The 22,035-nt window shown below is 36.0% G+C and overlaps 1 protein-coding gene across 9 annotated transcripts in view; it reads left to right on the forward strand.

Moving 5' to 3' along the window:
* Nucleotides 1-22,035, forward strand: part of PICALM (phosphatidylinositol binding clathrin assembly protein) — a 66,640-nt gene that overhangs the window by 14,097 nt on the left and 30,508 nt on the right. For all 9 annotated transcript variants that reach the window (XM_032099040.1, XM_032099041.1, XM_032099042.1 and 6 more), the window contains exons 2-8: nucleotides 11,991-12,133; nucleotides 14,287-14,362; nucleotides 15,598-15,700; nucleotides 17,903-17,996; nucleotides 18,518-18,629; nucleotides 20,025-20,131; nucleotides 21,315-21,356. In XM_032099040.1, the coding sequence (XP_031954931.1) occupies nucleotides 11,991-12,133; nucleotides 14,287-14,362; nucleotides 15,598-15,700; nucleotides 17,903-17,996; nucleotides 18,518-18,629; nucleotides 20,025-20,131; nucleotides 21,315-21,356 (677 nt within the window). The remainder of the gene's footprint in view (nucleotides 1-11,990; nucleotides 12,134-14,286; nucleotides 14,363-15,597; nucleotides 15,701-17,902; nucleotides 17,997-18,517; nucleotides 18,630-20,024; nucleotides 20,132-21,314; nucleotides 21,357-22,035) is intronic.

A 22,035-nucleotide genomic window follows, 5' to 3' on the forward strand; every position in this document is an offset into this window, starting at 1 on the left:
TTGTTTTTTACTGTATGGCGGTGTAATAGCTAGAGAACATTTACAGGTTCTTCAGAGCAGAAAGAGAGGGCTTTAAGTGCATACTATAACCAAAAATTTACAGTAAGCAAAGGCAGATGGCTTGGGCACTATTCCTGTCAGACAGAGAACAGTGTGGTAACATTCATTGTGTACATGGTGATGAAGAGACCTGAGGGCTAGTATCTGGCATTATGGTCTGATCTCTCAGCTATCTATAAACCATGTTATGTGCCTTCTCTATGCATCTTAAGCTGAAATCATAGGATAAACTCACATGTATGCAGGCTGCTTGAAATAGCTTCATGTTTTCAGTAGGATATAAAAGCAGTGCAAAAGCTACTCAATTTTCAAAGTAATTAGTCTTCATCAAAGTTAAAATGTTTCACCTAATGCAGTTCATTGTGCTTCCATTCATCCACTATGTATGACTATTCACACTATAAATATTATATTGGATGCTTAAGTATTATTATAAATATTTATCATATTTGATGTAGTAATTTAATATTATACACTAATATATTAAATATTGATTTCAATATCAAACCAATGGCTGTCATTCAAAATCAAAGCCTGCCCAGCCACCTGTCCTAATGTATTCTTAAACAGCAGTGCTCATATGGAGCACTTAAGGTACGTACCTGCTTTCTCGCTTGTCAGAACCTGAAGCAGGGGATGCTTCCTCAAGTGTTTGCAGCTATGCACTCGGGAAATACTGACAATGTTGAACAAAGAACTATTCATAATTTTATTCATGGATGCATTGAAATTAGTGTATAATCAGTAAAAAAGAATATTGGTTTCTCCCTGGTTTAATTAGGCCAGTGGGTTAAATATTCAGATTGAACGTACAGCTTGTGCAAGAATTGTCATGTTAGTTGGCTGATAGATGCAGACATTTTTCATGTTTTAATCAAGAATCATCTTTAGAATATGATTCACAGGCTTGTTATTAAGCATGTTTGTAAAGATAAGATCAAGGCTCTAAGTTTACAGATACTTTTCAGTGGGAATAATGTGCTAGTGTATGTATGGGAGCTAATAATTATTTTGGACTAGATTTCATGATAAAATGCTTTTAAAGGGTAGTGTAGGAACTGAATGTAGAGCAAAAGTATTCAGTAGTTTTAATATGTCTTGCATATTTCTCAGTATTAGGGAGCTGAGGCGATTGTTGATTTGTTCTGTTTTGAGGAAGAATTTAGTCTTAAGAGTGGGTGGCAGCTGGAAAATTAATCTTTAGAAAGGTAACTAATATATTTTAGATACTTTTTTATTGATTAGTATTTTAAGATGCTAACAAAGATAGTTCTCTCCTGTTATAACAACTGATAGGTACAGGTAACAGCCATGGGTTTTAGTGTGTTTTTTCCTTGACTCTCAAACTTAGTGGAGCAAGAGAGTGCTGCTTTCATACAGACTGCTTGCATCACTTTGCCCATTATTGAAGGGTACTTAAAGTGGAGAATATGTCCATGTTGTAGTTCTCATGATGCTTTTTATTAGTAACTGGTATGTTGGTATACACTGTGTGTCAACAGAGAATTGCGTTGTCTTGGGAATGTTTGCAGCTGCTCTTCAGACCAAGATTAGAAGACGAAGTTATGCTGATAAATTGGAGTACTGCTGTATGAATGCTTACAGAGGTCTAAATGTGTAAGGAAGGTGTAAAACCTGAGTCTAAAGGGGTTATCTGAACATGCAGGAACACTTGAAGAGGGTTTGGCTCACTTAATTTTTATTATAAACCACCAACGTGAGAATGTAGGAAAGATGGGCATCCCTCCATATGTCTGTAGAAGAAAGTAATTTTCATTATCCAGCTGGGACACTATTTAACTATATATATGAATAAATACATACATTCATATATATGTGTGTGTGTGCGTATATTTATATGTATGAATTGGTGAAACTGCAGAGAATCCAGAGGAGATCAGATGAATTAAGAAGACTGAAAAGTTAAGACACTTTGAAAGAAAATTATTTATTTTATTAAGAAAGAAAATAGAAGATTTTCCATTGTGTTGTAGTTTTTTGTGGAGAGTATGGCTATTCAGTCTCCACTGAGAAGCACAACGGGAATTTCTTTTTTAATCTGAACCAGAACATCAGACTTTAAGTCTGATACTAATCTAAGAAAACTTGCAACTATCAAAATGTACAGTAACCACTGAAGGCCAAGACAGACATCTTGTAAGAATAGAGGATGACTGTTGTGGGACGGTTGAGTTACAGTCACTCACTGGTGCCAAAAGTGGGAGGGCTTGTCCACTTCCCTTTTTCCTCTCATTCTTCTTGCCTTTGCATGTCATCACCTCTTCTTTTTTTTGTGGCTTTTTCCAGTTTTGGTCTTTTGTGAGCTATTTTTTATCTTGTAGGATAATGAAGAAACTATGCTGTGTTGTGTCACCTCATGTGTCATCCCCATTATCCCACCCACCACCACTGAGGTCAGGGTTTTTTTGTGTGGTTTTTTTTCTATTATGAGATGTTAGTATGGTTCAGAGAAGTACACTAGTGCTGACATAACATAAGCAATGGAAATGTGTGAATGTTTGCAGGTAGAGACAGGAATGGGACCACCCTGTTTTGTCATGAGCTGTCATGAAAACATTCTATGAGTTATATATCTTACGAATTTGTGTTGGTCTAAAATAACTAACTTCTGCAATGTGTTGAACTTGCATGAAGATCATGGTGAATTAATCTGTGGTTTGTGTTCAGCTTGAAGGGTAGAAATGTCGGGGTCATGCAGTAATGGGTTAACTTGTAGCAGTAGCCACAGAAGCCATTTTCATTACCTCCAAGTCTGGTCAGTTGTGAGCTTAATTGCCTTTCCTTATGTACAGAAGGAAAGGAAGTGACATAAAACTGAACAAAACTAATTGTCACTGATAGTGGTTCCACAATCGGATGTCTTTAGAAGATCATTCCTCAGAGGGATCCAAGCTCCAACAACCTGTATATTTAGTCAAGAGCCTGCAGGAGCTGACTGGGGCTTATGTACTGTCCAGAGGTTCTGACCAGTGTGAATTATTTTATAGGTCAGTGATCCTAAATGTGTAAGTAATTTATTCTGCTATGATGATCTGGCAGTTCAGGTTATTTTCTTACACTGAACTTTAGAGAATCAGCTTCTCTTGTCTGAAAGTGTAACATGATTCTTTGCAGGATGAACAGAACAGCCTAAAATTGCCATTTTTTTCCAAGGAGAAATGTATCTGATTACATAAGCAGATAAGAACAAGAATTGTAGTGTTGGTATGTTCATTTTCTAAACTGCTCAAGCTTGTTTATATGCTGTCAAAGTACACTGAATGCTTGTGTAAATCTGGTTATAACTGTTTCTGAATTAACGAGACAAATGTACTTGAAATGAAAATGTTGTGTTTACAATCTGCGGCTGGAGCTGTTGAGCAACATTTAGCAGTATTTTAATGTTAGTCTTTAAAATGTGGTGGGGATACTTGGCAAATTTAGAGGAAACCGATGTTCAAGTCTGTCTTGACAAATCAATTCTCCGAAGGTAACATAGCCAGACTGGTCATTTCCACAATATTTGTAACTGGAGAAGTTTGAATAATGACTATGAATGTTAAATCAAGTGGTAATGTGGCACTTTCCAGTATGTAGGAATTAAGATAAAGAAAAGAAGGAAAACCACGTGACTTACATAATGGTTTTTAGTTGTGCTTCCCTTATTTTTAACTTCTTTTGCTGTTTCATTTACCGATGCTTTATTTGTTGAGGAGTTTTGATAGACACCACTAATGTTTTTCAGAGAATTCTTCACTGAAGCAGTTGTTCAACTGAACTAATTTTTACTGTATTTTTTGCAGAAAGTATCTTAATTAGTTTTTACACTTCTCAAACAGAAGTAGTAAGTTAGTCAGTGTTGCCGTATGAGAAGAATGTAGAGTTAAAAGATACTTGAGGCAGTAATGCTGAGTTCACAGGGTTACTAGAAAGATAGAGATTTAAGGTAATTTCTAAGAATTCCAATTAGAAATAGCAGTTTTAAGTAGGATAGAGTACATGATAGTCTCATTTCAATTGGAAGAAAAAGGCAAGATGTGACTTGATGAAATGAAAATATAAATCTTTGGCTATTGAGCAAGTTATTCAACATTATAATAAATCTTCTTTCTGCATTTTTTATCCTGCTCATCTAATATAAAGTAGATTAAATCATAGTTCCTTTTAAACATGGAAAGCTCAGAATAGAATGAGTCTTCTCAGATTTCTTTAACTCTTCCATAAATTGTTTCTGGAGTCAGTACATGCAGCTGTTAAGATGCTGTTATATGCAGAGAAATAATTGTCAGTGGGAATTTTAATTGTTAATTTAAATATGTGTGATCCAGATTTCCTTGCCCACCTTCTGAAGGGGACTTGGGTGAAACCACGGGGCAAGCTGATGTAGTAAATTACTTCTAGTAAAGTAGTTTGGTACAGCTGGGTTTATTCAGAAGAGAAACAAACCTAAATTTAGAACAAATAGTGTTTATTTTGTCTTAAACTGCAAATGTAGGTATTTTCTGTTAATTAGGAAAATACTGAAGTAGTCACTCTGTTTTCAAATACATGCTTGTTATATAATATTCTTCCAGCAGATTAAATGTCCTTTAGTGAGTGGCTCAGAATGAAATTTAACATCACTGTGTCTTGCTTGATCACTCTAGTACGTCATTTGGGGTATCTTTATTTTGGCCCAAGCTTAATTTTTAGTTACCAAATGTATCATCTTGAGGAAGAAATCAATTTTTTTTAAAAATTACAATTTTACCCGTTTGCAGTAATGTTCAGAACTATTTTGAGTATTCTCTTTATACAAATTGCTTGGTTCTATAATGAAAAGTACTTATTTACATCCAAGAACTTTGTAATCCTATTTCCCATATTTAAATAAGGACATCACCTGTGGAAGAAGTGGGAAATTTTTTAGAAAGTTACCATATGCTTACATTATCTGCTTTTAAAATGTCAGTTGGAATGCATAGAATCAGATCTGAATGTGTCAGCATTTGCAGTTATCAGAACTGTTAATCTGTAGATTTTAATTCTAGATTTTACAGAAAACCTTTCTCTTTTGTTCTTATTTTAGTATTTCTGATTTCTTGAAGTTTTTATAAGTGTCCTTTCATGGCACAGTTAAGTCCTCCAAGTATTTAAATGTTAGAGAACACTATTATATGTTCTAGAAATGTTTTCAAAGAGCTTTACTAGAATAAAACTGGTATGTGTTTCTGAAGTCATTTCAATTTTTTAAATTTTGTAACTGGATAAAAATAGAGCAAGCTCTTCATAATCATTGTGTCAAGGTGAATAGGAAAAATAACCTCCATAATCCAAAGTATTTGTTGTCATCAGCAGCCAGTTGAAAAACTCTTCTTGATACTTTGTATTGAACTTTTGAAAATAAATTTGATAAATTCGACTTGCCAATTATTCAGGGAAGGAAGATGATATGTTACAGAAATTTGAAGAAAAAAAATACAACTGGGAAAAATGTCTAATATACAGAGGTGATATTTCTAATATTTTATGTTACATTTCATGCAAACAACTCCAGTTAAAAAAAGACACTTCTGTTTCAATAAATAACAAAATAAAAACTGACCATGAAAAACTCTGCTGCTGCTAAATTCAGTTTCTCCTTTATTTAAGATCTGCTGACAAATGCTACATTAGTGTAACTGGAACATGTTTATTTCTTTAATTTTTTTTTTCCTCTCTCCTTCTCAATAACCTGTATTTTTTCCCTATTGCAAAACCTTCTCAATGTCCTTCTGGGAGGGAAGGATGTGGCAGGCATGTGTGCTTTCCCCAGAACCTGTAACAGGACTATTTAAAATCCACATGAGCCATATAGATCATGAGCTTTTTAGGGGGAAGCAGGGGAATGTTAATCTTAAACCCATGAAATTTGTTTAGAAATAGTAAAATTGTAACTTACTCATAACAAAAATTCAAAGGAAGGCATTTTTGGTCTGGTGGCTGACTTCTTGATGGCATAAAACCAATCATTTTTCATATCATTAACCAATTTGATGTGAACTTGCTGACTTCTGATCTTCGAAAATTTTCACCAAATTCCTAAAGTTATCAGTGTTAACTGCTGCTACACAGTGTGTCGTTGCATGGGAAAGGGTGACATTGCTGCTTTCTCATCTATCCTTTGGAAATGTTTTAGCTGTTTAATAGATTTTTAGATTCAACATGTGCATTTTGATTAAGATTGCTGACCAAATGAGGGAGCAGCTCTGTTCCAGCAAATATTTGTGTAGAAGAAGAAGGAAATGAGACCCTAACATAGAGGGAAGTTGTATAATTTGAAAATCATGACATGAGTTCAAATGTAGACAGCTGGAGAAAGGAGTTTAACTTGAGTATTGGCAGTGTAGATAACTGTGTCTTTTCCATTAGTATTTTATTTTTGTTTCACCTTTTGGGTTAACACACTTAACGTTTTTCCTACTCATTTCCAGAAGTATGATAAAATGAAAGTGTGTCAGCTTCAAATGTTTTTTCTTGTTGAGAAGCTGGTCCCTTAGAGGAAAGCAAAATAGCCCTGTATCAATAATTATTAAATATTTTGCTCAAATCTAGAAACTGTTTTGTACAGAGCCTTAGGTGAAAGGGAAATTGATAATAAGGAGATGCACACTCTTGAGTGGAATTATCTTAAGGATAGGCACTGTCCTGTATTCCACACTGTGATTAGCCACAAGTGTTCCCTCATGAGTGGAGTTTCAGTCGCTAGCATGTTATCTCTTCAGTTTGAAAGGTACTAAATTAACTGTGTTCTTTTGAACTCCTCTATGTGAATATTAATTCATGCAAGAAATGTTTTATACTTCCTTATGTATTTGAAAAAAGAAACAGGTTTGCTCTGTTGACTTCAATTTTAAATTTACCGATTGAGTTAACTTGATCTGATGCATATTGACTTGTGCTTTGGATCCACCAATATGTATTTAAATATTCTTTTATTATTCTTGTATCTTTTTAAACTGAAGAATGTAATGTGTTTAGCTCTTGGCACTATCTGTCTACTTATGTTGGATGATCAACATTTCTATTGCTTACTGAAAGGGTATTTTCTCATATTTTTAGAAACGGCACAACTATCAATAACTTGCAGGATGTACCCAATTACTTGCTTATTCTAGGTAGTATCTGTGGAATAATAGGTGAAAAAGCAATAGGTAACAAGATGGATATCTGTCACAGTTGCTTGACCTATTTTGGAGTAATGAGTGTGGGGCACTTTTTGGCCTGGAAGATCTCATTCTTGTAAATATTTTCAGGTTGATACTTATGAATAGAAATATTGTTCAAAATGAGAGATACAGGTAAAACCATTGGAAATAATCAGGTACTGCATGTACATGAAGTATGTAAATCTGGCTTATGTTCAGCTTACTTGTTACCACAAATGATGCTGTCTGAAACTGTATCTGAAACTAAAACTGTTAAAGAAAGCTATTTTCAACCCGGTTCTTTATAATCTTACTGTGAATTAATACGAGTAATATTCTGGGAAAAGAAATAATAAAGACTCATTCAGCATACCTTGTGGTTCTTTCTTGTGGGGAAGGAAACCAGTCTTAGATAGCATAGCATGCTGCCTGGTGCAGAATGAGGTGCTGCAGAAGGAGTTAGGTCACAGGCACAAGCCGAAAGCACATGCATTCTCTGGGGTAATTTGGGGCAGATGCCTTTGATGCTTTATTATCCAGCCTGACTGCCTCGTGCTTGACATGGGTCAAGACTCATGACCCCTTACCATGGGTTGGCTAATCCACATCTACATGCCTAGTGTGGAGTAGACAATGTACTTTATCATCATAGCCTTGTAGTAACTGCTTTGTGTAGGTGATTGCTGCTTCTTTCTTGTGTATGAATCTTCAGTCTTGCTCTACTTCTACTCTACTTTTCACCTTTATACTTCTTTCACCTGGTAGCCATGAATTGTGGAAGGCAGTGAATCGCTTGGTTCTTTCCTGTAATGAAGGCTGAACAGTTGAAAGGGTGTAGAACTCTTGGTTGGGAGTGCGAGGATATTATTTTTCTAAGCCTGAGTATTCTACAGTACTTTACTGCATGTTTTGCAGTAGTTAACTTGAGCAGTGTTAGGCAATATGCTTGCTTTGGTACAGGTGCAGTTGCAAATCTTCCAAGTGTTGCTGAACTGTCTTTTGGCCAGACCTTTGTTATGATTCCTTACAAAACCCTTGCTTTGGTGGAAAAAGACCCAAACAGAACTGAATTATGTGAAAGTCACTTAGTGGTGAAAGCTTTAACTGTTATAACAAAAATAAAATCTAAACACTATTTGAAAAACAAGCTACCAGTGCTTTCTTGGAAAATCTAGTTTTGGCTCTGAAATCTCTGCTGCAATTTGATATACAATTTAGTGTAGGTAGGTAAATGGTGTTCTCAAAACATGTTTTGTCAATCACTTAAGTCAAAAGTTTTCAATCTTTCGGAATACCTGTTGGACTACTCTTTCGGACTTCTACTTACTTTGTAAGTCGCTTCTCTGTTTTTGCCTGCCTCTGTTCTCTCTTTCCATAGACATTGCATGGATTTGTAAATTGCGTTAGATTGGGAAGGACCTCAGGTTTTGTAATGAGCCCCAGCTTTTAAACCATGCTGAACATTAACAGATCTGGCTGTTTTCAGACTCCGGTGCCTGACCGTTTTGCTTTTGCTTATCATCCTTTTACTGTGAACCTCCAAGAAAATACCTGGCTGAAGGTAGCATTTATATTGCCCTTCCCTGCCTCCAGCCTTCTGTTTTACTGGTGGAATAAACCCACCTCCTTCAACCACTTCCTGTTCATCATGTGCTCTACGCCCTGGGCAACGTGGTGGCCTTTCCCTTGGCTGTCCCCAGCCACATCCATGGATATGACTGTGCATTCGTTGCTGTCTAAGCTTCCCTCATAGTAAGTCTCCCAGCCAGCTGCAAGCTTGAGATTCTTGTTGCTAATTGCTCTCTTCTTTGAAACAAGGAATGACATTTGTTATCTAACACCTGTATGCTGTGTGTCTCATGCTGTGAAAGTTTTAACAGATTTTAGAATTGCAGAGTTCTATGATTTCAGGTAGTTTATATTTCCCAGGAGAGTTTCTTTTTCTGCTGTGAGGTGTTCTGGGGCTTAATGCAGAAGGTCAGTACAGAAAGTGACTTTCCTTTCTGTGGTATTGATGGGGGTAAGTATTCAGTTCTCCTCCTTGATTCCCATGACAAGATGATCAATGAAACAGGCGTCACTCTTTCACCAAGGGTTATCCTTTGTTTTCTTGATTTTGTTTGTTTGTTTCTATTTTTGCTCTGAGATGAAAGCTCTTCCCCTTAGTGCTGTACCCTTTGGTTATACACCCGCCTGTGGTATTGCTCATAGCATTTCCACTAAGTAGCAGTCTAGAGATATGTTGCTTTGGGGCCCTTAGGTTTCCAAACACATAGCCAGTATTTTCATAGGTGGGTGTGAGACGAGTTGTGTTAAGTGTAGGATGTGGAAATAACTATATATTTGTTCCTCTCCTTTAATGAAGGATGTTTGTGGGAATAGGATAAATAAGTAAGAACACTGTATATGCAGTGTGGGATGTGGTGCAGCAGTGTGGGATGAAGGATACCATCTTCTGCTGTCTGTACTATGCTGCTTATACTATAGTTAGCACAAAAATTGCTGATCTAATGTGGGTGTAACTGTGCAAATATTTCTTTACGTATTAAGCATTGTTCATGAAAATACTTTCAAAGGAGATTTCAGAGAAATGTAACTTTTCTGAGATGTGTACAGTGTAGGTACTTTGAGATATTAAAACGTACCAGATTACTGCATACCTGCTCAATCAGCATTTTGGAGAGAGAGAAGTTTCATGTTTTACTAAATTTAGTTTGTAGTAACTGTAGTGTATTGTAGTGACTCCCCTGTTTGCATTTGCAGATTTGCTTCCACTGAAGGCTGGAGTTGCCTGTGTACTTGTCTTCTTGCCGGTGTTCTCTCCCAGTTGGTTGCTGGTTCCTCATAATCTGCCTTCACTCTCTCCCTCTGCCCCCCACCAAGTTCATTCATACGCTTTTTACATAAACACTCATCAGTCCTGTGAGGGATGGTTTTCTGCTGGCTTACACAGCCTGTTTTCTTTTACACACTGCAACAGATAAGTTTCAAAGTTCAGTGGCATTTCAGAAAACATTTCTCCCAGCACAAAATATCATCTACACTGGGTATTTATTTGGAGTAGGGGGTTTTTAATGTTTTTAGATAGTGGATTTTCAAGTGCCACCTCTTTTTTTGTATTTTTTTTGTTACTGTTGATCTGTTGGCAAATGTTGCATTTAAGAATAGAAGTTCAGTTTCTAATATGCACTTGCACCTCTTATGCCAAAACATATGACTTGACATCCAGTGATGCGTGTACCTTTGTATTTAATGTGTGTTCCTGCCAGATAGCCTTGCACAAAACTGCTTGTGTTACTGTTTAGGAGGGAAGACCTGAAGGTGAAGAAGCTTCAGGGCTTGGTTTTAATGATACAGTTCAGAGCATGTCTCTTGCTGAGTAATATCTTGGCATTGTCTTAACAGCCCCAAATCATCATCCAATAATAGATAACCGTGACTTAAAAATGAGGTCATGAATGCTTGTAGTCATCACAATTTTACTTGTAGATAAAGGAGTGTTTGTCTCTCCATCTCATTACATTTATGAATGTGGAAGTAATTTCCTGCTCTCTTCCTTTAGTACTTAAACAGGTAAATAGCAGCTTTTTCAGTTCTGACCATTCTAGTTCTGTGTATGTGGTAGCTGTGCTTACCTGCTGCTCTGGCTGAAGGAAGGTCCTGTCTTTCAGGAGTCCTTCAAGGTGAATGATTGTTCATAGCAAGGTATAAAACTGTCTTCAAAGGTGAAATGTTTGCCTTCAGATTAAATGGGTGTTTCCAGTATGACTTGGTAGTCCTTAGACAGGCAGGCATAGGACATTCTGAAGTCTTGATTTTTATTGAGCTATGGCCTTTGGCAGGGCTGTCAGTTTGAGTGAAAATTACTGGTTTATTTTTGGAGTGGTAATAGTGGAGAAATTTCATCACTACTGTGCTGCAGTAAGTTAAGCTTTATATTAAATAGTAGCAAACTGTATTATCATATAGTTGTTCCTGTTGTATTTGTCAACATAGTGTCATGATTTTAAGTCATCTCTTCCTTCATCAGCCTTTGGAAATAAGTTACTGGATGATTGGATAGTGTTCTATTGGTTGTACTGAAAGTATATAGCTCCCCATGTTTACACAGGTGTGACAGTAGTCCAGGCTGAACAGAAATTGGAAGACTGTTTTAGCTAGCCAACATCAGGTCTTGTGCTCCTAACCATCTTTTTAGTTAACAATCCAACTTTGTTTTAACTAAATTAATCTGTCAGCTTCTGGCATTGTTGCTAGAGGCTCCTTTTTTCACTCAACATTTCCTCTGCCCTTTTGAATGTGTTGATTGCATTGTATCAAGACTAAGCAATATTTGAATCTTTTATTACTCACATTGAACCAATGTCTAAAAGGGTTTACTGATCCATTAAGAGGCCAGAAATCTGAGATTACAGTTATTTCTAGTCATAATCTTCCAGTAAAACTTAATTAAATGGTACCATGTAATAATTATTTTACTATTTAATGCTTCAGGTGTTTGAAAGCTGAGAGCTGTTAGTCAGAAGTAGTGTAAGTCATTATGGTACTTCTGTTCCAGGGCCTTCTAAGGCAGCTGCAGAAGCAGTTGAATCTTGGCAGTGAGCAGAGTGAACTTTGTATTACAAAGTTCTGGTAAACCCAAGCCATGGTGCTTTTCAATATTTATTTTACTGGAAAACCCCTCAGTTTTCATCAAAAATATTACTACATAATTGATCTTCCTTCACAGAACTGATAATAATAACAGAAATTTCTTTATTGCAGATTTAATCCAGTGCACAAATGAGATGAATGTGAACATCCCACAACTGGCGGATAGTTTATTTGAAAGAACTACCAACAGTAGCTGGGTAGTGGTCTTCAAATCTCTTATCACAACCCATCATCTAATGGTGTATGGAAATGAGGTAATACAAAAATGATGTGCCTAAGAACAGTTGCAGCCCCTCGTTCCTGTAAATGTCAGCTAAATGCTTCCACTAATTCTTTTTGTAGGACAATCTTTGGGTTTGCCTTTTTCAGTCCAACTCTGCATGAACACAGGTCTCATTTTCTGTTTGTCTACATTGTTTCTACTTCAAAGTTTGTAATTGTAGAGTAAAAAGTGTTCCAGATGCTGAGGGTACTTTTTTCGTATGTTCATATTCTAATGATGAAAGAAAAAAAAACCAAGAAAAATTAACTTGCATGGGATTCTAAAAGCTGAAAATGGAAGCATTTTTACTTTCATGCTGTAGCTAACCCTCTGGTCTTTTCTCCAGATTACTTGATTCTAAGTTGATTTCTACCATCACCCCCTAACCTTTTACAATGAAAACAAATGTGTGCCTATGAGTTGGCTTTGTGGGTGAAATAACACCAAATACAGTAACAGTTTAACAAACATAACCCCAAGTTACACAAAAAGGAATAAACTTGTTTTGTCTCACAATTTGAATTCCTATGGGGCCTTACTGTTTGAAATACGAAGCCAAGCATAGCAGCGGCTTGAGTGTTTTGCTTTTAAAAAAACCCAAAAAGTATATTTTTAAGGCTTCCTTAGGAAATGTTTGTAAACATTCCTTTTTACTGCAAACAGTAAGAATAAGGTAAGCTATATGAGCTTTGGAATTGAGACAGCTTTATCAAATTACCAGAATTTTTCAGGTTGCATTCAGGGGAGCTGCTTCCTCTGACTGACTAGTCGGGGTTGGAGGGGGAGGTTAAGTTTTTAAACATAATGTTTAAAATGGTTTCACTTGCAGGTTATTGCTGGTCTGGGTGAAAATCTATTCTGTGAGGCTAACTAAGCCACAAGAGGGCAAACTTCTGTTGTTATCTTGAAGCTTAAACTTTTTCATCGGGATAATTGCCACTATTCAAAACACAGTCTATACACTTTGCACTTTGAGTCATATGAATTTTAAACTGATACCAAAACAATTCACAGTAGTTAAAGGTATTTCATGGGACCACTGTGTGAAATATTTTCCATTAAGAATAGAATTTCCAAACAAATTTTGCTTGCCAAATATTTTACAGAAGTAATGAAGGTAAGATTGCTGCTCAAGATGAAAGTTTTCACAGTTAGAAATAGTACTTGAACAATGAGAGTGCAAACTGATTATACCGCCATTTAGATTGCATAGGACCTTTAAGATCAAGTCCAACTGCTAACCCAGCACTGCCAAGCCCACCATTAAACCACATCCCCAAATGCCACATCTGTGTGTCTTTTAAATACCTCCAGGGATGGTGCCTCCAATTTTGGCTTAATTCCTTTATAGCTGCATACTGAGTGCCTTTACTCTTCTCCAGTCTTTTTTCTATGTAACCTACGTACGCTAATGGAAGTAACAAAGTAGTACATGTTATGCTAATCAACACTATTTTTGTCTGTTTTCTAAATGTTTATTGCAACTGAATGATTGGTTTATTTTTGTAGCAGCTCTGTACAAATTTTCTTTTCCTATTAAATTGTCAATGATCTGAAATGTCTTTTAAAGATGAAAATAGCATCATTCACCTTGTGAAACATAATTTGTAATTATGTATAGTTAGAAGTCTTGTGATGCAGTGTTAATGCTTTATATGGATTGTTATGTTTGATATTTGATTTATAAGCAAACTAACATTTATATCACCTTATTTTCATATTTAAGCTAAGTACCATTACAAGTGTATGCTGTGCAAAGATGGCTTGGCTAATTGGTAAAATTAAATCAGTTGTTACAAAATTGAAGTCAGTGAAACAACTGTGAGCATGTAAAATGAGAATGTATTTGAAGGGATTTTTTCAGAAGTTCAGAGCTCCATATTATGGCTTAAAATAAACTCTGACTAAACGAGGCCTTCGTACAACATGCAACTTGGATTTGTTCATAGATTTATACCTAAAAAAGAAATAACTGGCTTACTTCAGTAGTTCAGCTAAGTTTTTGTAATAGTTTCCAGATTTGAAGTCAGTCTTAAGGCATGAAAGGTGAATTTCTTAACCTGGGTAGAAAGTTTCTAGTACTGTTACCTCTATTCCTTCTCCTTGGTAACCCAGTAAAAGTATTCATTTTTTTCTTTCATCTAGCGTTTTATCCAGTATCTGGCTTCCAGAAATACGTTGTTTAACTTGAGCAATTTCCTAGACAAAAGTGGATTGCAAGGTAAGGTGTCTTTGTTTCATTATAAGTTAGTAATGTGCTGGGGAACAGCAAAGACAACTTGGTTAGTCTAATGAACCCTGCCATTTAGGAAGTGACTTTTCTGTCCATTTTACCCCAGGCTGCATTTCTTAAATAAAATGCCATAATGATGTGGCAGGAGCTGTCTGCTGGAGGAACATGTTGCATCTTTTTTAACAGGTTTACTTAAAGGCTTCTGACTTCCTTAGTGATACAAATCTCAGCATTCCTCTTAATTCTATAGAGATAGACCTCTCCAAATGAGGCAATTTTGATAAGTAACTTAATTTTTTTAAAATGCATCATATGTACATACATCATGTCAGTGAGACAAGAACTGTCTAAAACCAATCAAAATTACCTTTTTGGAAAATTGATCAAAGACCATTCCATTTATCTTCGGGACTAATTCAGTGGGCAAATAAGTGTTTCTCTGGTTCAGGTTTTTCAACTGAAATAAACTTCCAAACTGTTAGGCTGCAGTTTAGTGCAGTTCTGACCATATGCATAGCTGTCATTGTTTTTTCTCCTAAGGTGGTTCCTTACTTTCTTTACTGTTTCTTATATACTTCTTATCTTTGCCACAAGTGTTCTAGAACAGGCAGCCAAAGTGGTTGCCTGGGGACAGAAACCTTCTCAGTGATAACCAAGGCTCTACCAAATTGTGTCATTTTACTGAGTTTTAACTTCTATGGTCTCAACATAGACTATGAACAGATCTTTTTCTTAGTCTATACCTCTAGATTGACAGTTATCAAAATATTTCCTATCATTGCTGTCTTAACAGAGAAGAATTTGTCATATTGTAGTGTTTCCATCAAAGCCTTTTTTTTCTGTTCAGTTGCAAATGAGACAATGTATTGCAGAGCTGATGTGAACGCCTTTGTGAATGCATCATTTAATTTTTTTGATAGTAATTTCTATTGTAGTATAAGAGGACTTGCATAAAAATTACTTTGTTTGGCTTTTGGAAGTAATTTCCTTAGGAAGTGAAGTGTAAACTTTTACGTAGTTGAGGTTGTCTAGATATTTGTGGTGTTGTCTGTTTGATTTACATGGTGAATACAATGACGTACACAGTTATTTTGAGATTATATTTTTGCACAATTTTGCATAGTTAATGGAGCTGTCTTGTGTTAATATTTTGCACTTTATTTAGAACAACATTCTTGTTCTTTTATTTGGTAGGTACTAAACCTCTGAAACTTGTTTTTTAGGTTATGACATGTCAACGTTTATCAGACGGTATAGCAGGTATTTGAATGAAAAGGCAGTTTCCTACAGACAAGTGGCTTTTGACTTCACAAAAGTAAAAAGAGGGTAAGGACTGCATTTTCTTCTACTGATCTTGAGGCTTCGTCGTATGTCCTGTAATTCAAGTGAAAAATACTGATGATGGCTCAGGCTTAATACACACAATAATGACTCCTTTTCTCTGTTGAATATCTACCATGACACACAAAGGCTTGACTCCCCAATAATGTATATTGCAAAAAATATTTTACTTCAGTTGTTGTAATTTTTATCTTCAAACATTAACAGTTTAATGTAAAGGCATGGAAGATGGTATGCATCAAAGTCTGTATAAAAAAAGGTAGAAGTTTGAACAAATCTTCCACAGTAGATTGTATACTTTGCCTTGTGTGTAATATAGAGGACTGTGCAATTTATTTATGCTTGTAGCTCTTGAAGGTTTAAATGACAGGTGAAACACCTTGCAGTCCTTCCTGGTGTTTCTCTGTTCTTGTCACAAAATATCTGTATGAAGTTTACTATCTTTGTGAAGGTAGTGTAAATTTGTACTTTTAATAGTACATTACAGCAGATGCTATCCTGAGTTGGTCTACAGGAATTAAAATTTCCCCTGGAAAGTGTGCTCATTTAAGAGAAATGAGTTGTTTTGAGACTAGGTACCTGTTTACATGTAAAATAACTCAGCATAGAGCACCAGTAGTTTGGTAAACTACATGTTATAGTGAACAATAGAATTAATCTGGAACTCATCTTTGGGAAGGCTGGAGAGAAGGTACCAATCACAGTCAACAGTTTTTCCATCTTTGTCCATTATCTCTGTGTATGGTGCTTTTTAAAGTTTAAAAGCCTAATATTCATTTTACATTTGGGTGTCCTATATCATCCATACATAGGTTAGTTTTTATTGAAACTAAAACTTAATTTTTAATTCACAGAAATCTGAATTTAATACTGTTGAATAAATTAACTGTAGTAATGGGCTGTCTCATGATATCTTACATTAATGTTGCAAAGGCCTCAGAACACTGTGCAAATGCCTTCTGCCTCCTTGCTAACACTGTGGAGTCCATTTTGGTTTGAAGTGTGATGGTAAAGTAAAAGGAGGATGCTTGGGCTCCTTTTGCTCTTTCTGCCTTTAGAGTTGCTTGGATTGCCAACAGCACAAAACAGCATTTTCCACACCTCAGATTTGTGTGTGGTAAGATGGCTGCAGCTGCTATAGAGAGATACACAATTGTTTTATCAGGTGTTTTAGGCCTAAAGAGGTGAATTATTTAGCCTGCACCATGTTTCTGGAGGTCCTTCTGTGAGCCAATAGGAATAACAGTTCTGATGGCGGCAATCTGGCTTTTCCACACCTCGATTTTTCTTGGGGCCCTTGCTCCTATGCTGTGCCCCACTAAATTTCTTGCAGGTATTGTTTGCTGTTAGGAGTAAGTATACAGCACAAGTAGAGAGGTGGAAGCAGCACGCTCCCCACTGCTTTCCAGCCTCGAGAACAGCCACAAACTTTTCTGTGAAGATGCACGATGAGATTTGCACTTGCAGGAAACATTTGGTTTGCTGTGTGCATGCTGATGAACTTGCAAGGCTGTCTGATTTGTTTTACAGAAAGCAGTTGTTTCATTTCACTGAGGGGATTTAGTCTCTTCCTCAGTTGTTGCTTTTCTTGGATATTTTTGGTATTCATTTGATGGGTTTTTTCAAATGTGCAGCCAATCCTAGTCTATTCAGTCTGAACAATTAATAAACAATCAAATACTGGTAGTCAGCCATTAAAAGGAAATTTCATGTAGTCTCTAGTCTTTTTTCTTTTCAAGAAAAGCTTGAAAAGCATACTGCTGCATTTTTTTTATTCTTTCTTACCTCTTTAAGTTGAGAAGAACGCAAACTGACACAAAATAATAGTTGGGTGATTGGAAAAAGAATATATTAAAAATTGCTTCAAAAATAACCTTTAGAGCTTTTTTTTTTTGTTATCTGATGCATTGTAGCTCTCCTATATTTCTAAACACTATCAGTTTCATTTTCTCTGAGTCAAAATTCATCTTGGATTCGTATTTTGACTAAATTAGTTGTTGTCTTTCCACACTGCAGTTATTACAGTTATATTGGCTAGACACCATTCCTGAACACCACAAGGCTTGCTTGGTATGGCAAAGACTTAAATGGTGTCTCTGATGACCTGATATATATTCTGTTGTTTCTTACTAAAAATTGCCTTCAAAATTCATGTGAAGAATTTTCTTTGATTTTTTCTCACAACAGGGCTGATGGAGTGATGAGAACAATGAGCACAGAAAAGCTCTTAAAAACTGTACCAATTATACAAAATCAAATGGATGCACTTCTTGACTTTAATGTAAGTTTTAGGCAGCATGTACATATCTAACATACTGTCAACTTGTTGTACAAACATGCCTAAGATTGTAAGATAGGTCAAGATTAAAGGTCTTGCACTTGGTTCCATGTTATCTGCACAGCTTAAAGAGCACAAGTAATTTTGTTCATTGGTATATCCCCAAGAAATCAGAAAAAAGAGATGCAATGCTCACTGGAGAGAATGCTTTGTCCTAAATTACTGTGTTTTTATTGTGTACCTTATGTAAGAATTGCTTGTTTGTTGAAAAGCTGATCATTTCTGCCCTCTGTCTTCTAGTTATGTTAGTTAACATTAGCATTGGTTAACAAAAATGTCTGCCAAAATGATTTGATTTTATTCTGTAATGAGAGAAACTGTTGATTTGGTTTGGTGCTACTTTCTGCTAATAGCCAGTGAGATGATTGGAAAGCGTGTCTTGAGACAACGTGCTGGAGTTTAACTAGAAGTTTTCCAGTAAGAGATCAATCCAATTCAATTAATTTTTTCTCTGATCTTCCTAGGTTAATAGCAATGAACTTACAAATGGTGTAATTAATGCTGCCTTCATGCTCCTCTTCAAAGATGCCATTAGACTGTTTGCGGCATATAACGAAGGGATTATTAACCTCTTGGGTAAATACAACTGCTTTCTGCAATGCTCAGCTCTGGGAGGGGAACTCAGTGAATGATCCACAAGAGCTGCTCTCTTGAGAAACTGAAAGAGTCTTACTGTAAAACATCAAAATTTTACTGTTATTTCCAATGTTTGACTGTGCAGTTGCATTTGGCATTGCTTTGCACACAGGGATAGGTAAAATCTGAAAGCAAAGCCCATCCAAGATTTTATTCACCTAATTTTTTTCTTGCACTGCTTTTTTGGGGGTTTTTGTGTGCGTTGGTTTTGGGTTTATGGTTTTTTTGGGGTTTTTTTTGTCTTACTGAACTGCATGGGAAACCTGAATTACAATATTAATGTTCGTTGGGGTTTTTCTTAAGAAACAGGATCAGTTTGTGTTTCGTAGTAAAGGAATCAATTGTGGTCAGTTACAAATCTGCAGTCTCAACATCAGTGATTGCTTGGCTATGGAAACTTCAGTGTTGCTTTGTTTCCATGATTGGTTGTCTTATGTTCCTAGGGCATAGCTTGTATTTTAAGGAGAATTACAAATTCAAGGTTAAGGTCCTTTCACTTGCATGTACTGAAGATGAAGGGGAGACTAAATTTAAAAAAGAATTAAGATGAAAGTAATCTGTTGTTGCTTGATTTTGTTGTATTCTGAGATTGGATGAAGCTACCTGATGGCTGTCATTCCCCAGTGCTTGCAAAATGAAAAGTAAAATCCAAAATAAGTCAGTAAGGGACAATCTGAAGTTAGTCAGTCTTCCAGTCTGAAGCCCCTGTCAGCTTCCTTTCCCTTGGTAAGCAAGTAACATGCAGTTGCTTTCACTTATGTTTTGAGTGAAGCTTAATAAATGAAACAGGCCTTGAAAGGGCTTGTTTGAAAAGCCCTTTGAAAGGGCTTTTCAAAAGAGGAGTGAGACCCTCTTGCTTCCAGGACTGGTGTTTTCTAATCAGTTGTACTTCACTGCACCAGACCATAGTAAGAGGCATCAGTTTGTCAGAAGATCAAAATCTTGCCTGATATCTGGCCACTGGAACTGTGTAGATATTTGACTGCCAGATTGTAAAGCTGCCTCTTTTTTTTTGTTTCTTCTTCTTCCCAAGAAGATGAATTTACATTTCTTTGGGTGGCCTATTCTTAAACTTGATTTTCGTCCTCAAGGTGGTTATGCTTTTATGGTATCTAGTACCTGCAAGGTAAGGTGTAATTGCATGCATGGAATCAATAGCTCACATTTGACAGGGCTTTTGTCATGTGGTGCAAGTTAGGCATAGTGACTTCTGCAGTTATCATAATAACAGATCTGCAGGTATTTTCTGTTTGTCTTGGTTTATATGCTTTTACTTTGCATTATCTTTGCAAATCTTGATTTCTTATTTAATGCAAATATTCTCACTGTTTCTAGAAAAATATTTTGATATGAAAAAGAACCAATGCAAAGAAGGCCTTGATATATATAAGAAGTTCCTCACTAGAATGACACGGATCTCAGAGTTCCTTAAAGTTGCAGAGGTAAACTTAAGTCAGTCAGCTTTGCTCTTTATTTGAAACAGCTTGTAGAGTGCTTATTTTATCATAAAACAGATGCTTCTTCCTTCCTGCTTATTTTCTGTTCTCTCAAAGGGTCATCTTGTTGATCTCTACCCTGGTGATTAGTTCATTTGAAGTCTGTATTGAAAGACTGTGGAGTGCTTATTGGTTTATCTTTGACTTGAGAGTGTATTAATGTGCATTTTAAAATTTCCTTGGTTATATAATACTTGTGAGCTTTCTTTGAAGAATAGCCTTGCTTTAAACGAATAAAGGAACTTCATGGTGATCTGCTTTCTATGATTTTAGCTGTATTCTAGTTTGAAGCCCACAATTCTACCGGAAGTTTTAGATGAAATAACAGCTTCACAAATAAGAAACTGAGACAAACAGATGAACATGTGATTTCTTCAAGATTTCTTGCTGTAGGTGTGCTCATAGAGGGGAAAGCAATTACCTTGCAAAATGTTTAGTTTGTGGGTTTTTAAAAAAAAAGTGTTTAGTCTGTTGCCTTCTTGTTTCTAGAGCACTGCTAAATTAATGTCCTAATATTATGGAATCCCACAGTTGAGGTGTGCTCCTCTTCTTGTTTTAATTTCCTTGGTATTTATATCTCTCTTAACAAAAAAATAAATCTTAAAGCTTGGCTTGCTTCTGTCCTGACAGTGTCTCTGCCAGAGATACTGTTGTCAGCTGATAACACCATCAATTGAAGTTGAGAATATTGATCTTTCTATTTTAACACTGTCTGTCCTGCTGCAAACATCCTAACTTTCATGTGCATTTTAGAAAATGTTTATTTACAAAATTTTAAAGGTGCTTTGTTTTATCAAATATATCCTCTGTTTCAGTGGGTCTGAGAGTTGCTGCATAAATGATGAGATAGGCAAACTTCTTCAGTTTCTGAAACACTGGGTCCTTAATTTCTTATTTTTAATGTTCTATCTGTTAAAATATCTGTGTAACACACCTACTTCAATGTGTGTATATTTAACAAGAATTTATTACAATCAACCATTACAGAGTACATACTCTGGAGATTCAAAATAGATATTGAACAGGTTTGAGCTTTTTGCATTACTTCATCTTAATGTTGTTTACTTTATAAGCATCTCTGCCTTCAACAAAAGCAAACAGGTTCTAAAACTCATTTGTTTTATTACAGCAAGTTGGAATTGACAGAGGAGACATACCAGATCTCTCACAGGTAGATAAACCGATTTGTTTGCCAGTGCATGTCTGTGTTTTTGGGGTTGCATAACCAGAAAAACCTGCCATTATAAGGTTCACTTATGCATTCTTGTATACATTGTCACCAAGTTTTCTCTAAGTTTGTGATTAAATCCAAGCTCTGTCAGAGCCTGGCTTTTATATTCTGTGATCCTGTTGTAAAATATTATATGTAATTTCTGTCATTCTCTAATTGAGTTTTAAGATAACCTTATTTCCATCATGCTTGAAGACACAATTTTTGTCTGTGAGGTCACATAATGAGACTCTTACATGATACTACGAAGCTGTGTTTTTTAGCAGCCTTGCTTTTGGCTATATGCCTATTGAAATTAATGTGAAGGCTTGCAGAGCATGCACAGAGAAACGACTTTAGGTACAATCTCCTTCCAAGTGTCTCTTTAAATACTGACTGCTTCTGATTGTCTGCTTGCTGTTTCCTAGCTGTTAATTTTAACATTTCTTGACATCTTTCAGTCCTTGCTGATGAGTCATTGTGATGGAATAATGTAGTCAGGAGAATACATCACCTTATACTTCAAGTCATTAAACACATACAGAATGCCAAGGGGGGGGTAGAAGTATTCTGAGCTGTTGTACCTGTTGCCCTACAGCTGCATTCTCTGAAAATATTTTAAATATTGGTTTCTTCAAAT

Source organism: Corvus moneduloides, chromosome 2, assembly GCF_009650955.1.
Source record: "Corvus moneduloides isolate bCorMon1 chromosome 2, bCorMon1.pri, whole genome shotgun sequence".
Lineage (NCBI taxonomy): Eukaryota > Metazoa > Chordata > Aves > Passeriformes > Corvidae > Corvus > Corvus moneduloides.